The 16,574-nt window shown below is 38.7% G+C and overlaps 1 protein-coding gene across 3 annotated transcripts in view; it reads left to right on the top strand.

The window, feature by feature from the left end:
• Nucleotides 1-16,574, top strand: part of MYO1D (myosin ID) — a 344,440-nt gene that overhangs the window by 148,114 nt on the left and 179,752 nt on the right. For all 3 annotated transcript variants that reach the window (XM_029211074.1, XM_029211073.1, XM_029211075.1), the window contains exon 16: nt 3,705-3,912. In XM_029211074.1, coding sequence (XP_029066907.1) covers nt 3,705-3,912 — 208 coding nt within the window. The remainder of the gene's footprint in view (nt 1-3,704; nt 3,913-16,574) is intronic.

Genomic DNA, 16,574 nt, shown 5'->3' with positions numbered 1-16,574 from the left:
CAAACTTTGCCCTTTAAAAGACAGCATTGTGGAAAGACTGAAGTCTCTCCAGTTGATGACTATCTTAAGTCGAGATTAGGTCCTCTCTACTAGAGTCATCTAGGAAGAGCGCTGGATGAGATGGTGGGATGTGCATCTGGGAAGATGGCCTGTCCCTCCTCTGCAGGCTGTGTTTATCTGCCACTTTACGTAAAATGAGTTTGTTCACATTGAAAAACTGACATTTTATTTTAATGTCATACTGATTGAACTAATTAACAGTGGGACATGGGGTAGGATGGAAGGTGTGTAGGACATTGGATGAATCTTTTCAGTCCTGGTGGGAGAAAAAGTAATATTTTCTGCAATGAGTTTGTGCTTTTAGATTCTGCAGATTTTTTGTAAGCTAGCTTTGAACCTAAATTTCTACTTGTCACTTTCATTTTCATTCTTTTATTGAAAAAGAGAGAGAAGGATTTTAAATGTACTGGTAACCTTAAAAGCTGCTGAAGTCTTTCAGGGAGGTAAAACTGGTTGTCAGAAAGCAGCTGAATTTAGCTTTTTAATTTGCAAGTTCAGGGTGCTGGTTTGCTGAAGAACTTGGGGCATGCCCTTGACCGTCAGGAAGAAAGGAAGGGCGCCGTTACCCTGATGTGTTAGCTGAGCAGTGTGGCAGTAGGATTGCTTCTAGTTTCTGCAACACGCCTAAAACTTTAAACAAATGCCATTACTCCCTGTTGACTCTTATTCTATCGATAGTTCTATAATGAATTTGGAAGTTTTTAGATTTTATTTCCTTTTTTCACGTGACGTCACTTAATATTACCTTTCTCTTCATATTAGAACTCTTTGGTTTCTGTTTCTGTCTCTATCTGGCAAGTGACTAGACTTTTAAATGTATTTTCTTCCATTCTTTCATTCAGTAGATATCTCGTTCCTCATCGTATGGTGGACAACACGATAGGCACATGGCGTATAGCGGGGAACAAAACAAAATCCCTGCCTTCGTGGTACCCATAGACTGACATTCAACAGACAAACACACAAATCAATATGATTACAAACTGTGATGAATGGTATGAGGAAAAGAAACCCATCTGGCTGCCCTAGAGAGGAATAATGGGGGTGAGGGTTGATGGTTGATGAAGGAGAATCAAAAACAGACTATGAGGAGTCTCAGCCTTTCAAAGAGTAGATTAAAAAGCATTCCAGGCAATGGGAACAGCATATGCAAAGTCTCCAAAGCAAGAAAGAGGCGGCAACCGCATTACAGGACCCTAAAGAAGGCCAAGGCGACTGGAGTAGAATAATGAAAGCAGGCGTAAAAGATAAAGATGAGGTGAGGCTCTTTGGAATACTACTCTGGCTGCTAAATATGCAGAATGGGTTGAAGAGGAAATGGAAAACAAGTTAGGAGTCTACTGTAGTAAACTTGATGGTGGCGTATATTAGGATTGTAGCAGTAAAGATGAGAATAGTTGAATTTTAAATATATTTTGGAGGTGGAGTCAATAGACCTGATGATGGATTAGAAGGAATGATAGAGAAGAGAAGGGATCAAATATGACTCCCAGGATTCTGGCTTTAGTAACTGAGGACATTGAGGTAGGAAGGACTGAAAGAGGAATTTAAGATACCTTTAGGTCTATATAGGCATTGGATATGTGAGTCTGAAGCTCAGAACTGAGAAGTGGGCTTGGGATAGTAAATGCATGAGTTGAAAAACAAAGTGGATGGAATAGATGAAGCGATGTGGGAGGTTGTACATAGAGAGAAGGGGGCCTGATATGAGCTCTGGGACACTCCAACATTTGGGGGTCCAGGAATGAGGAGTTGCCAGAAAATGAGATTGAAAAGAGATATCCAGAGAGACAGAAGGAAGCTAGGGAGAGTGTGCTGTTGTGGAAGCTAAGATGGAAATCAGGAAAGGAGAGAGACATCAAGAAGAAGGGATCAGATGCCCCTTAGATACATAGCATCTTAACCAGAAATGTGTAAAGCCCTAGGAGGAGAACATGAAGACTCCTGAAAGGCACGAAAGTAGACTTGAACTAATGGAATGATACCCCTTGTTCTTGGATAGGACAACTCAACGTCAAAGCTAAATTTAATGAATTTAACATGGGAACCCAATAAAAATACCAGAAAGGATTCTTTTGTTTTGTGATTGTTTTTCCCTGGAACTATGCAAATTGACTCTAAAGTTCATATAGAAAAATGAACACATAGGAATATCGAGAAATACCTTTAAAAAGGAAAAGAAGGAGAAAAGACCACCAGATATTAAAATATACTTATAACATCTATAATTAGACATTTGCAGTACTGATGGGGCCGAGGGACAGACAAAGCAATGAAACAGACCAGACAGCCCAGAAATGAACCGAAGTACATATGAAAGTTTAGCATATGATAAAATGGCATATTAAATCGGAGGGAGAAAGACAGACGTGTTAGTAAATAACATCGGAAGTAGCCTTTTGTCAAAAGTTGGATCCGCTAGTGGGAAGCAGCCGCATGGCACAGGGATATTACCTTGGTGCTTTGTGACAGCCTGGAGGGGTGGGATAGGGAGAGTGGGAGGGAGGGAGACGCAAGAGGGAAGACATATGGGAACATATGTATATGTATAACTGATTCACTTTGTTATAAAGCAGAAACTAACACACCATTGTAAAGCAATTATACCCCAATAAAAAATTTTAAAAAAAGTTGGATCCGTATCGAAATAAACTCCAAAGGGACCAGAGATCTAAACGTAAAATGTGAAAACATATAAGTACTGGAAGAACCCGTAGGTGAATTACTCTGTAACCTGAATGTGAGGAAAGCCTTTCTCGCTATGTCTTAAGGTTAAGATGCAGTATGTGAAAAACATTACTAAATTTGACTACATGGATTAAACAACTTTGCACCAAGGGTGGAGGAGAAGTACTGCAGTAGGCAGCCTTCTAAGCTGGTCCCAGTGATCCCCACCTACTGGTATTCATGCCTGTGTAATCCCCTTCCTGTGAGTGTGGGCTGGCCCTAGTGAATTGCTTCTAGCCAAATGGAATGTGTCAAAAGTGATGGGATGTCGCTCGTGAGATTAGGCTACAAAAGGCTGAGACTCTGTGACTACTGTCTTACTCACGGTCACCCTCACACTAACCTATGAGAGGGCCACGTACTGAGGAACTGTTGGCTGCTTGTATGTAGAATTGCAAATGATCTGTGTATTGACCTTATGTGCAGAACTGTGCTTAGTTTTCTTTTAGCGATGATACTTTATCTGAAGATCTGCTTGATGTCCTTTGAAGTGAGTCATATTGTTCATAAGTGATGTTTTGTTCCTTCCCCAGTCATTTACCCGTTCAAAAACCCATGACAGAGGCATCCTTTTCTTGTTTCTGTTTGTAAAGACAATGCTTCCAAGGTTGCCACATTACAAATAATATTTGCTGCAAGTTTTTGGCAAATAGCTTTTATTAAATTAAGGAATATCCTTCTAATCCTTGTTTAGTGAGTGTTGTATTTTATTGAAGGAGTGTTGTATTTTATTGAAGCCTTTTTCTATGACTCTTATCAGGCTAATGAAACTCATCCCTATTCCTAGTTTGCTAAGAAGTTTTTTTTTTCTTTCTTTCTATGAAGCATCTTGAATTTTATTGGATAGCTTTTCTGCATCTATTGATACCACATGGTTTTTCTCCCTTAACCCGTGCCCTGTTCTTTTTTTCATCCAGGTACAAAATGATCTCTGAATTCACCTGGCCCAACCATGACCTCCCTTCAGACAAAGAGGCTGTCAAGAAACTGATTAAACATTGTGGCTTTCAGGATGATGTAGCTTATGGGAAGACCAAAATTTTCATTCGAACACCCCAAACATTGTTTACCTTGGAAGAGCTCCGTGCCCAGATGCTCGTAAGGATTGTCCTCTTTCTACAAAAGGTAATTTAATATTTTACATATAAGGATAAGGCCTTACTTTTATGTTCTTAAAGATGAGTTGAATGTTTTCTTTGATTCAAGAAATGTTCACGATGGTATATTTTTTTGCATCTATGCATATCTTAAGAGTGTTTTCTGTTGCCTCCACACATGGAAAACTTACTGGGCTGCGTGAACTCAAAATTATTTTATCCTCAAAGCTCTGAAGCTATTTTGTCTTCTGGTATTTAGAAACAGAGAGATGTCTGAAGCAGTCTGGTTTTTGTCTCTTGCAGTTAACTGAGTTGTTTCCCTCAGCTTAACTGCATAAAGGACTTTTTCTATCTTATAATTTACAAGCTTGGCCAGCCTGTGTGAGACCACCTCCCTCACCCATCACGACCCACCGCCAGCACTTGCCAAGGTGTGCGGTGCTGACTCAGCGGTCCTCGTAAGACCATGGTACCTGTCATCACTGATCTGTGCAGGGCCCCTTCTCATTTCATTCAGTCACTCAGGTATTTCTTTTTATCCCTCTTACGCATTTCCATACCTTCTGATTGAACCATTTTAATGTAAAAAAATTATATATGCATATAAAAAGAAATCGTGTTCCTCTAGGAGAACGTCCTTGGGATATCCATCAGGGGAAAGGTGGCTGGGTCATTGGGTATACGTAGACCTAATCGGCGTAAGTAGTGCCAGGCTCCTCTCCAAAATGTCTGCCGGTTTGCACATCACCAGCTTGTATGTAGAGGTTACTGTGTGCCCACATCCTTAGCAGTATCATCCAGGTACCTAAATTTTGCCAGACTAGTAAGTATAATGATAATCTCATTGTTGTTCTACTTCCTATTTCTCTGATTACCATTGAATTTGAGCATCTCATTAAATGCTTGTTTGCTTTTTGGGGTTTCCTGTAAACTGCCTGTTCATATCTTTTATCCATTTTTCTACTGTAATTGGTATCATTTTCTTGTTGATTAGCAGGCATTCCTTGACCATTTTAGACATTAATCTCTATTCACTTTAGATATCATACATATATTCTCCTGTTCTGTCGGCATTCTAATGAACTTTCTAATGTGCTTTGTTGAAGAGAATCCTTAATTTTGACATAATCAAATTCTTTGATTCTTTTTTTTTTTTCTGGCCTTATATTTTGTGCCTTGGAATTTTATTTAAGAGGGCTTTCCTTGTATCTAGGTCACAAAGGTACTATCCTATGTTTTCTTCCATGAACTATATAGTTTTACCTTTCACATTTACGTCTTTAATCCATTCAGAATCCATCTATGTATGTGGTTCTCTCTTGGAAACCAATTTCACTTTCTTCTATATGGTGAGCAAGTTTTCTCAATACCATCTAAATACTAAATAATCTGTTGTTTCCCTATTGATTTGTGGTGCCACTTTTATTATGTATGAAGTTTATATATATATATATATACATATACATATATATGTATTCTGTTTCTGAGTGCTCTATTCTGTTCCATTTCTGTATCTGCCTCTTTTCATACTACTGCCACGTAGTTTTTATTGTAGTATGTTTTAGTATATGGTAGGATAAGTCCATCTTCTCTACTCTTCTTTATTGAGGTTGATTATTCTATACATAGACCTTTATTCTGTAATATAAATTTTAATCTGTGTTTATTGAGTTCTTTAAATTCGAGAATACTTTTTATTAGGATTGCATTGAATATATAGGTTAATTTTAAAGGATTAACATTTTTATAATATCAAAACATCTTAAGAGTATTGAATAAGCTTATTTAAATCATTTTATTGACTTTTAGACTTGGGTCTTATGAACTCATAGTTAATTCCTAGATATTTTATTGTTTTTGTAGCTGCTGTGCTTTTATTATTGTGTTTTTATTATATTTTCTATGTGTCAATGTTGGTATAGAGAAGTAATATTGGCTTATGTTGGTTTAACTGTATCCAGAATGAAACGTTTCTTGATTCACATTTGTTGATTCTATTAGTTTTTCTGGGTAAAAGATTATATCATGTGCAGATTATAAAAGTTCCCTTCCAATTGCCAAGATGTTTCTGAGTGTTGGTCTCGTTCATTTATTTTTCCTAGAACTCAGGAAAACTTTTGGAGTGGAATACTAAATTCTGTTTCATCTTAGAACAGCTTCCTTCTATTAATTGTTTTTTTTTAATACTGCTTTTACTCCGTTCTGTTTTCTTTCTCAAGACAGCTTGTAAATTTGCAAGGTGAATCTCTGTTTTTTGTCTGCTGTAGTGAGTTATTTTCATGCATCTGTTCTACTGTATATTCAAATCCTTACTTTTGATCTTCCCTACTTACCAGTGGGAGTTTTTGTTGTTGCAGATCTGATACTTTGTCTTTCTTCTTCATACCTATCCAAGACATTGACCAGACTCAGGGCTTGGCCTCTCAGTTTGGTTGGGACAGTCCTGGTTTCTGACTGTGGTCTGTTGTAAATATTAGTAGGAAACCTTTCACTCTCAAAGTGTCCCAGCATGGGTAACAAATGATACAATAGTCACCCTACCGTGAAGTCACTTTCTTTCCACTTGTTGGCTGGTAGAATCCTCTTCTTAAATCTACATCGGCATTTTGTTTACTTCTTTCACAATTGTCAGTGTCCCACAGACTTTCACCTATTGCAGCTCTGTCAGCCAAAGATGGGGCCCACCCTGTCCCTCCCCACCCCAGGGCCCAGCTCTTACAGAAAAGGTTGAATTCCAGATATACACGCCTACTAGGACTCGTCCTTTCTCAGTCCTCTCTACAGCACCTCTGCTTGCTTTCTGGTGAGAAATTACAATTTCTACCTAGAAAAGAGAGATTCTAAAAGACAAGGGATGGCTGCTTCAAAAACTATCACCTGCGCCCTGGAGGGAAAGCTGTCCAGTCTTCTCTGTGGTGTAGATCTTGCGTTTCTTAACCATAGGGCAGTGAGTAGGGTATGACCTCCCTCTAAATTCTCAGGCAGACCATCCTAGAGCACGATATACGCGATCTACTCATTATGTTCTTCGAACCAACTCCACAGGCCATAAAATTAGTGAGAATTTCTGGGAAGTTTCTGGGAAGAGGTCATCAGTCACCTAACTTTCCATGTGACGTGTTTTCAATTTTTCTGTTTCCTTATGGGAATGTAGTGTGAAGCTGTAGAGGCAGCATCAGGAGATGCTAATTTAAACAAGACTCCCCAACAATTGATTTTTTAAATTTCCTTTTTAAATAAAAATTAGCTTTGTCTTTTTTATTATATAATTAAAGTGCACTCATTGTAAAAACAGATTCAAACCATAATGAAAAGTATAAGGAAATCCATGGGAAACCACCTAAAATCCCACCATCCAAAGGTAACACACCAAGTGTGTGAATTTTTTCCATTCTTATCAGTGAGAAATGCTACCTCGTTTCTACTATTTCATTTTTTATTTTCATGACTACTAGCAAGGGTGTGTTTATTGGATTGCTTCCTCTGTTACTCATTTTTATCAGTGGCCCATTCTTCTGGGATTGTTTGCCTTTTTCTTAGGAATTTCTGGGAGCTATTATCTTTATGTGTTACAGCTATTTTCCCCAAGCCGTCATTTGTCATTTGATTCTGTTCATGGTATACTCTTTGATGTGAAATTTTTTCACTGAATGTAATGAAATATGTCCTTTTCTTTATAGTTTTTGAGTTTCTTCCAGAAAAAAATTATAGATCTGGGATTTCGTTTTGTACATGGTGTGATGTAAGGGTCCAACTCTATTTTGTTCCAGGTATTCAATTCCATTTATTTAAAAAATTCCTCTCTTTTTTCCAATTTAAATTGAAATTCCACCTTTGTCTAATATCAAATGCCCATATATGCTTGAATCTATTTCAGGACTCACTATTTTCTTCCATGGTCAGTTCCTATGCCAGAATCATACTGTGTTTATTATAGTACATCTTAATAGCTTTTAACATGTGAGAACGTGGCTTTCAGTACCTGTTCTGTGCCTTAGTAGAGACTCGGTGTCAAGTTGGAAGAATCAGTGATGTTGCCTAAAACCAGAACCTCCAAAATTAATTGTTCTTAAAGGAATAAACTGTATAACCACAAAGATTGCAGAGGAGATACAAACTATGTTGCTTTCTGATTCGTAAAAAAATTTCTAGTTCTCCGCTGTCACCATCTAAACCATTAACCACTTGGTATCAAGAATTATGGATAATCCGTGTAGTGCATCTTGCTTCTCTTCATATACTCGGTCATATGCTTGACATTTTAGAGGATTTTTGAAATTGCTAGAAATACCTTTTTTTAAGAAATAACCCTCTAGATTTCAAAGAATTGTATTGGTTTTATAAGTACATAAGTAATAGCAATACAAGTTCATGCAGAATCGTGAAAAAATATAAATCCTTTTATAGTTTTAAAATGTAATTTTCTTTTATATTATACATAAATTTAAATCATAACATACCATTGTATAATACTTCTCATTATAATTTTACACGTGTCAACACTTAATTTACGTATTTATAATAACTGACTTAGTCCTTAATATGATTTACTAGAGTGTCCTCAATCTGTCTGCTATTACTGGGTGTTTGGGTATTTCCAGTGATGCATTCTTACAGGTCCCATGCAGGGCACATCTCTGTTTACTTAGAGCAGCGCCTGACACCAAGTCCAATAATGATACCTGTTGTTATTACTCCTGCTACTGCTATTACTACTATTAAGTATTTGTAAACATCCTCGATTATTTTCTTGGAATAAACTCATAGACACAGAATTGTTGGGTTAAAAGATGCGTACTTTTAAGATTTTCTATACCTGTTGTCCAATGGCTTCCAGAAAGATTGTGCCAGTGTGTGGTCCCACCAACTAATGAGTGAAAGACCTTGCCTCACTGAAGCACTGGATGTTTTCATTCTTACAAATACCCTTTCTGGATGACCTAAAATCTGAGTGTTTTGCCTGAATACAGGCATACCTCAGAGATACTGCAGGTTTGGCTCCAGATCACCACAAATAAAGCGAATATTGCAATAAAGTAAATTACATGAACTTTTGGTATCCCAGCGCAATACAAGTTATGTTCACATAATACTATAGTCTGCTAGGTGTGCAGTAAAATTATATGTAAAAAGAATGTACATACCTTAATTTGAAAACACTTTTATTGCTAAAAAATGCTAACCATCATCTGAGCCTTCAGCGAGTCGTAATCTTTTTGCAGTAGTAACGTCAAAGGTCACTGATCACAGACCACCATAACACAAGTAATAATAATGAGAAGGTCATCTGCAGACAGTGACAGTCTTACTTCTTCCTCTCCAATTTGGATTCCTTTTTATTTCCTTTTCTTCTCTGATTGCCATGACTAAAACTTCCAAAACTATATTGAATAATAGTGGTGAGAGTGGGCAGCCTTGTCTTATTCCTGATCTTAGAGGAAGTGGTTTCAGTTTTTCACCACTGAGAACGATGAGAAAACCATAATTCAAAAAGAGTCATGTACCACAATGTTCACTGCAGCTCTATTTACAATAGCCAGGACATGGGAGCAACCCAAGTGCCCATCGACAGATGAATGGATGAAGAAGATGTGGCACATATATACAATGGAGTATTACTCAGCCATACAAAGAAACGAAATTGAGTTATTTGTAGTGAGGTGGATGGACCTAGAGTCTGTCATACAGAGTGAAGTGAGTCAGAAAGAGAAAAACAAATACCGCATGCTAACGCATATATATTGAATCTATGAAAAAAATATTGGTTATGAAGAACCTAGGGGCAGGGCAGGAATAAAGACGCAGACCTACTAGAGAATGGACTTGAGGACACGGGGAGGGGGAAGGGTAAGCTGGGACGAAGTGAGAGAGTGGCATGGACATATATACACTACCAAACGTAAAATAGATAGCTAGTGGGAAGCAGCCGCATAGCACAGGGAGATCAACTCGGTGCTTTGTGTCCACCTAGAGGGGTGGGTTAGGGAGGGTGGGAGGGAGACGCAAGAGGGAGGGGATATGGAGATGTATGTATTTGTATAACTGATTCATTTTGTTATACAGCAGAAACTAACAAACCATTGTAAAGCGATTATACTCCAATACGGATGTTAAAAAAATAATGAGAAGGTTCGAAATATTGTGAGAATTACTGAAATGTGACACAGAGACACGAAGTGAGCAAATGCTGTTGGAAAAGTGGCACTGATCGACTTGCTAGATGCAGGGCTGCCACAAACCTTCAATTTGTAATTAAGAAAAAAAATCTGTGAAGGGCAATAAAATGAGGTATGCCTGTATTTAAAACATCATTTTCTAAGAAGCCCTGGATGTAGTACCACATGTTTGCCTCATTAAATTAAAAGAAATGAAGCTGTGTAGCCAGTGGGATTTTTTTTGCAAGATCATCTTCTCTTCCTTTCATAATATGCAGTTGCTTTACTTCCCCACACACCCTCTACACTGGAGCTTGTGTGTGTTCTTTACATCACATTTGAATGAGAAATCAAATAAGGTGGAATTTGTAGACAGCACTGAAGAAACTACAGTTTTCAGAATTACAGCTTTAAGCAAGGAGGTGCCAAGACCTCAGTAGTCAGTTCAGCAGCGAACGCATGGGGCTGTCAACGTGTGTAATGATTGTTTTAAGTGTGTGTGCAGCAGAGCTGTCCAAGCTGATTTCCTTTTAGCTTCTTTCCATCTTCATCCTGTACCTTCCTGATCTGGTGTTTCCTGTCATCCATCTTCTATACGTTGTATTCATTAATTCCCAGAAAATAAGATACTTACTTGTTGTGTGGTTGGGGAGATCCTGAAAGAAGACAATAGTTTTCACTGTTAACTGGTAGTTAACCGTTAACTGATTTTTAATGAAAGTATCTCACCAAATGCATTGCAAAGCATCACGGTTCTCTAATATTCTGTACTCACTTAGTTTTAAATACTTTGCTCTCTCAGAAAAAGAGTGGGGGAACTTCCCTGGCTGTCTAGCAGTTAAGACTCTGCGCTCCCAATGCAGGGGACCCGGGTTCAATCCCTGGTCAGGGAACTGGATCCCACATGCCACAACTAAAGATCCTGCATGCTGCAACTAAAAAAAGATCCCGCGTGCCGCAACTAAGACCCAGCACAGCCAAATAAATAAATATTAGAAAGAGAGAGAGAGCTTATTAAAAAAAAAAAAAGAAGAAAAAGAGTAGGGTACAGAACCCCTCAAGAAACTCCCTTATTTTTTTGGTGCATGTATAGTTTTAAATGTATGTGCTCATCCTAGGGTATCATAGGACAAGATCAAAACCATCATATAAGGTGATATTAAAAATGGATTCTCAAAGGGAGATAGAAAAGTACTGGGAGACTTCATCTTTTGTGTGGCCATTACCAACAAATATGGAAAGAGATGATGGATTTTGAAGAGTGGCTTTCTTGACCCACCTATAAGACAAATAAAGGCTTTTGTGAATTGTGTCTTCTTTTGGGGGAATTGGCCCTTTCTTAAAGGGCATCTATAATCGATTATACACAGACATCTTAATTGGTCACTATGTTATGTATTTGGGCTAATTCAGTTCACACAGCTTTGATCCTAGCTCTAGGAATAGATTTTATCCTTTCCAGTGTGCCATGTTAAGAGGCCAAGGCCCCTCCTCTGTCACGTACTGAAGGCTACTAAACATAGATATTCTTTCTTAAAATAATATCTTCAGGCTCTAATCATTTTTCTTCAAGCAATTTGTGGTCGCCCTGAGATCACAATTATAACTCTCAGATTCCCCAGCAGCAAGGGCTGCCAACCCTTTGAAAATTTAAATTATGCTAGCCTCTGACCTGCTCCACACTCCACGCCATGAGTTTTTGCGGGTTTTATTTCAATCCTAAATATGGCTCACAGCTTGTAGCACCCATGACACGTGAGCTGTGGGGTCCATAGTCAAGCTCGAATCTGAAATCAGTTGTCAATCTTCTATTGTAGTCATGTGAAATTACAGGCATGTTTATATGGGAAATACAAAAGCTTCATGCTATCAATGTTCAGATCAGTCAGCCTCCTGGGTCACTTGGCTCCCAGAATTTTATTTTTGCTTGTCTGGTGTCTGCCTGAAAGGATAGTAGTGGCTTGATTATTAGGTCATAAGAAAATTGGTGCAATCTCAAAGGCAGGACAGGGGAGGACAAAGGAATGAGTGGAGGAGAAAGTGTGGAAAAGATGTGAACGAGAAAAAAAGGTGATGTAACGCTGAGAAAGGAGGAAAAGACATCAAGTTAGTGAAATAAAATACTCAAAATGTAGGCTAAAATGATATGTGATTGTCGTTTCTAATTTTATGTGGAATTCAAGATGGAACTGTAGAGGGCTTCCCTGGTGGCACAGTGGTTGAGAATCCGCCTGCCAATGCAGGGGACACGGGTTCGAGCCCTGGTCCGGGAAGATCCCACAAGCCGCAGAGCAGCTAAGCCCATGTACCACAACTACTGAGCCCACATGCTGCGACTACTGAAGTCCGTGTGCCACAACTCCTGAGCCCACATGCTGCAACTGCTGAAGCCTGTGCGCTCTAGGGCCCACGTGCCGCGACTACTGAGCACGTGTGCTGCAACTACTCAAGCCAGCGCACCTAAAGCACTGAAGCCCATGTGCTCTAGGGCCCTCATGCCGCAACTACTGAGCCCGCGTGCTGCAACTACTTAAGCCTGCACGCCTAGAGCCCGTGCTCCGCAACAAGAGAAGCCACCACAATGAGAAGCCTGCGCACCGCAATGAAAAGCAGCCCCTGCTCGCCACAACTAGAAAAAGCCCGTGTGCGACTACGAAGACCCAGCGTAGCCAAAAATAAATAAGTAAATATTTTTAAAAATTAAAAACAAAAAAAGGCGGCTCATGTATCACAAGAACTGCCCTGGTTGTTTTTTCTCAATTAATAATATTATTTTTATGGTCTTATATTTATTAAATTCGCATTTTTCATTCTTTTTTAAATTAATTTTTATTGGAGTACAGTTGCTTTACAATGTTGTGTTAGTTTCTACCATACAGCAAAATGAATCAGTTATACATATACATATATCCCCTCTTTTTTGGATTTCCTTCCCATTTAGGTCACCAGCACTTTACATTCTTATTGTTGGGTTATATTATAGTCCCAGTCACAAGAAGGATCTTGTGAAGAGTTAAGAGTGGCTCATAAAAGCATAAACGTATAATGAAAATAGCAAATTCTGAAACTGAGAATAATATCATCACTATTAATTATAAGTAATCGCAAAGGTTAATATAGGTCTGAGTATAATAATTTTGTAAACCAACCAGAGAAAAAGTGTGAATAGAATCATTATCTGAAAATTAGATTGTATTGGTGTAGTTATTCATTTGCCCCTATTCCCTGATGCATTGTTTATTGTGAAACTTTGTCAAGTAGTAGCATGAAGCTATGGGGCTTTCACATTATTTTCAAACAAAGCTCACCGGCTTCTTGGTGAAGCCAGTCAAGTGTTTTATTTCTCAGACTAAAAGCAAAATAATTCTCTCTCGTATGAAATTGATTACTTTTGCCCTTAAGTTAAAAAAAAAAAAAAAAGCTACTAATGTAGTAGCTAATCTTTACTGAGTGGCAGGCAGTATTCTGAGCACTTTACATACATTAACTAAATCTTTATAAGAACTCTGTGAATGAGTGTCTACCAGTATTTTTCATCTAATAGGAAAGGGAACTTAAGCCACTTGAATAGCTGAGTGCCTTGCTGGAGGTCACACCAATAGTGGACCCCACAGCTGGGATCTGAACCCAGTGGTGCAGCCTTCTGCACACGTTTAACCACTATTCACTTATACCACAGTAGCATCATTCAGTGTGCACTCCTCATAGGAAAAACAGGTATGACTCACACTATTGAAGAAAAGTTTGTAAAACCAGCCACAGAGATGATGATGGCATCATGCTCAGAGAGAAAGAAGAAGGCGATTTGGCCCTAGTGATGTCTGAGTCATTGACGACTGAGTATGTGAACTAAGATATATCTTTACTACGATTGGAAGGAAACACTGATGTTTCCTGTCTGAATCAGCTCTTGACATATGTACGGTAATGAAAAGTGATCAGGGACTCTCTTTTACTGAGAATACATACTCCAGGAGAAGAGTTTTACTTGTTGTGGTAAAAGTTACTTTCGAGCCAGGAGTGGGTTGAGAAAGGTGTGTCTGGATGACTATGGACAAAGCATAAACTGTATTACAGGAAGGGTGGGGGAGGCATGGCTCTGTGACAAGAGAGGTTGCCCCCAGTGCCAGTCCACTCACTGCTTTATTCATGGGGAATATTTATGGTCAAAAATACGCTGCTTGACCTTGGCTAGTATTGAAAGAAATAAAGAAAAATGTGCCTTTGGTCAGATGACCACCATTGACATTATGTCTTTTCAGTAGGAGGTGAGAAGAAACGGATAGCTAATGTCCTTTCCAACACTGTGATGTGTGGACGGGTGGGAGAAGGGCGCTCATTGTATTTTTTTTTTAACATCTTTATTGGAGTATAATTGCTTTACAATGGTGTGTTAGTTTCTGCTTTATAACAAAGTGAATCAGTTATACATATACATATGTTCCCATATCTCTTCCCTCTTGCGTCTCCCACCCTCCCTATCCCACCCCTCCAGGCGGTCACAAAGCACGGAGCTGATCTCCCTGTGCTATGCGGCTGCTTCCCACTAGCTATCTACCTTACGTTTGGTAGTGTATATATGTCCATGCCACTCTCTCGCTTTGTCCCAGCTTACCCTTCCCCCTCCCCATATCCTCAAGTCCATTCTCTAGTAGGTCTGTGTCTTTATTCCTGTCTTACCCATAGGTTCTTCATGACATTTTCTTCCCTTAAATTCCATATATATGTGTTAGCATACGGTATTTGTCTCTCTCTTTCTGACTTACTTCACTCTGTATGACAGACTCTAGGTCTATCCACCTCATTACAAATAGCTCAATTTCGTTTCTTTTTATGGCTGGGTAATATTCCATTGTATATATGTGCCACATCTTCTTTATCCATTCATTGTATTTTAAATGAGTAATAAACATGGATTTGTCCATTCATTACTGAATAGGGGTATACAACGAACAAGACAGGGCTCCATCCAGAGGAAGCTGACAGCCGAGTCAGAAGGGAGATGTGTTAGCGCTCAACCAGTGCAGTAGAGTAATTGTGACACTGTTGAGCAGGTAATGACTGCCAGGTGGGCTCAGAGAAGAGTCACCCACCTGAGCTGGGAGAGAAGGCTTTTTGGAAGGAGGAGAGATGCCAAAAAGTCAGAGAACAACTCTATTAGGTTCACATTTTACTTGGAAGTCCATTGTATGGAGGACAGAGATCTTAATCTCTATTTCATAATGCATTTATACAGGGTGAGTTCATTGGAGCTGGGTCATTGATGTGAGAGCAGGTTAATTGTCACGAAGGTTAGTGGGTAAACTAAACTTCCTATGACAGAAACAGGGAACAAAGTTGTCTACAAAAATACCAAACAAACGTTGTTTTCCATAATAAATGTCTACTAGTCTTACTCCTTGGAATTACTGAAACTGCCCTTTCAGTGTTACAGGAGAGTTCTTTGCCCTCCTTAGAAATTAGGACAATTAGGAAGCAAATATACATGGCAGCCATGCAACCCATGATGACAGAATTAAATTTAGCTGAATTTTATCACAAGTTTATGACTATTTACTAACCTTTCCCCTGTTATCTAACAAGATGTAAAGAGCTAGCTCTGGATTTGTCTTCTCAAAACACCTGGGTCAACAATTTCCATTCTGTCATGGTTCCTCATTAATAACTGCTAGTAAAGGCGGGCAGCCTTTGATTTGATTGGGTTTTTTTTGTTTGTTTGTTTGTTTTTGGTTGTGGCTTACAATATTCTGTTTCCACACTATACTGTACAAAGTCTCTGCAGCCTTGAGAGAAGGGGTGCAGAGGCAGGAGCGTATTTGGAGAACCTAATAGTTTAGGGCGTAGTTCAAAGTACCTCTGAGACATTCGAGTCAAGATGACCAGCATATTGGATGTATGAGTCAGGGAAGCAGAGGAAGTAACAAATCTCAAGTAAGAAGGAATGATCAGCAGTGTCAAACATAGAGTCATCCAGCAAAATAAAGGACTGAAAGTGCCCACTTAATCTGGCAGTTGGCAGATCACTGGTTTATTAATAACCAGCATGTTAAAGATGATCAGGGTGAAAGGCAGAGTACAGGAAGAGAAGAAAAACACACCAAGTACTAGAATCCTCCAGGAAGAAAGTATGTTGAACATTTATTGGTAAATCATGGTAATATGGTAATGAACATAGGTATGGGAAAGCATGCATGTTCTTAATGAAGAAATCAAGGAGCATTTATCGTCTACAAGACATTTAATAAACGACTATTGAATGTTGAAGCCTTACTCCTACATATATTACTAAGCAGTGCTAATAAAATAACATTATTCAGTACAAGTCATTGATTTTTATTATTGTGAAGAAAATTTCTGTTGATTTATAATGTAAGCCAATAACTGACTCCATTTAGTATTTACATATTGACAAATGCAAAGCCCCTTTAGAGCAATAAAAATGCTTCAGCAAAAAATTTAACATTAGAACGACAGAGCATCCTTTCTTCTCTCTCTCTCTCTCTCTCTCTCTCTCTCTCTCTCTCTCTCTCTCTCT

This window comes from Monodon monoceros, unplaced genomic scaffold (assembly GCF_005190385.1).
Source record: "Monodon monoceros isolate NGI ecotype Baffin Bay Population unplaced genomic scaffold, NGI_Narwhal_1 Super_Scaffold_9, whole genome shotgun sequence".
Lineage (NCBI taxonomy): Eukaryota > Metazoa > Chordata > Mammalia > Artiodactyla > Monodontidae > Monodon > Monodon monoceros.
This window is presented reverse-complemented; position numbering and strand designations above follow the sequence as displayed.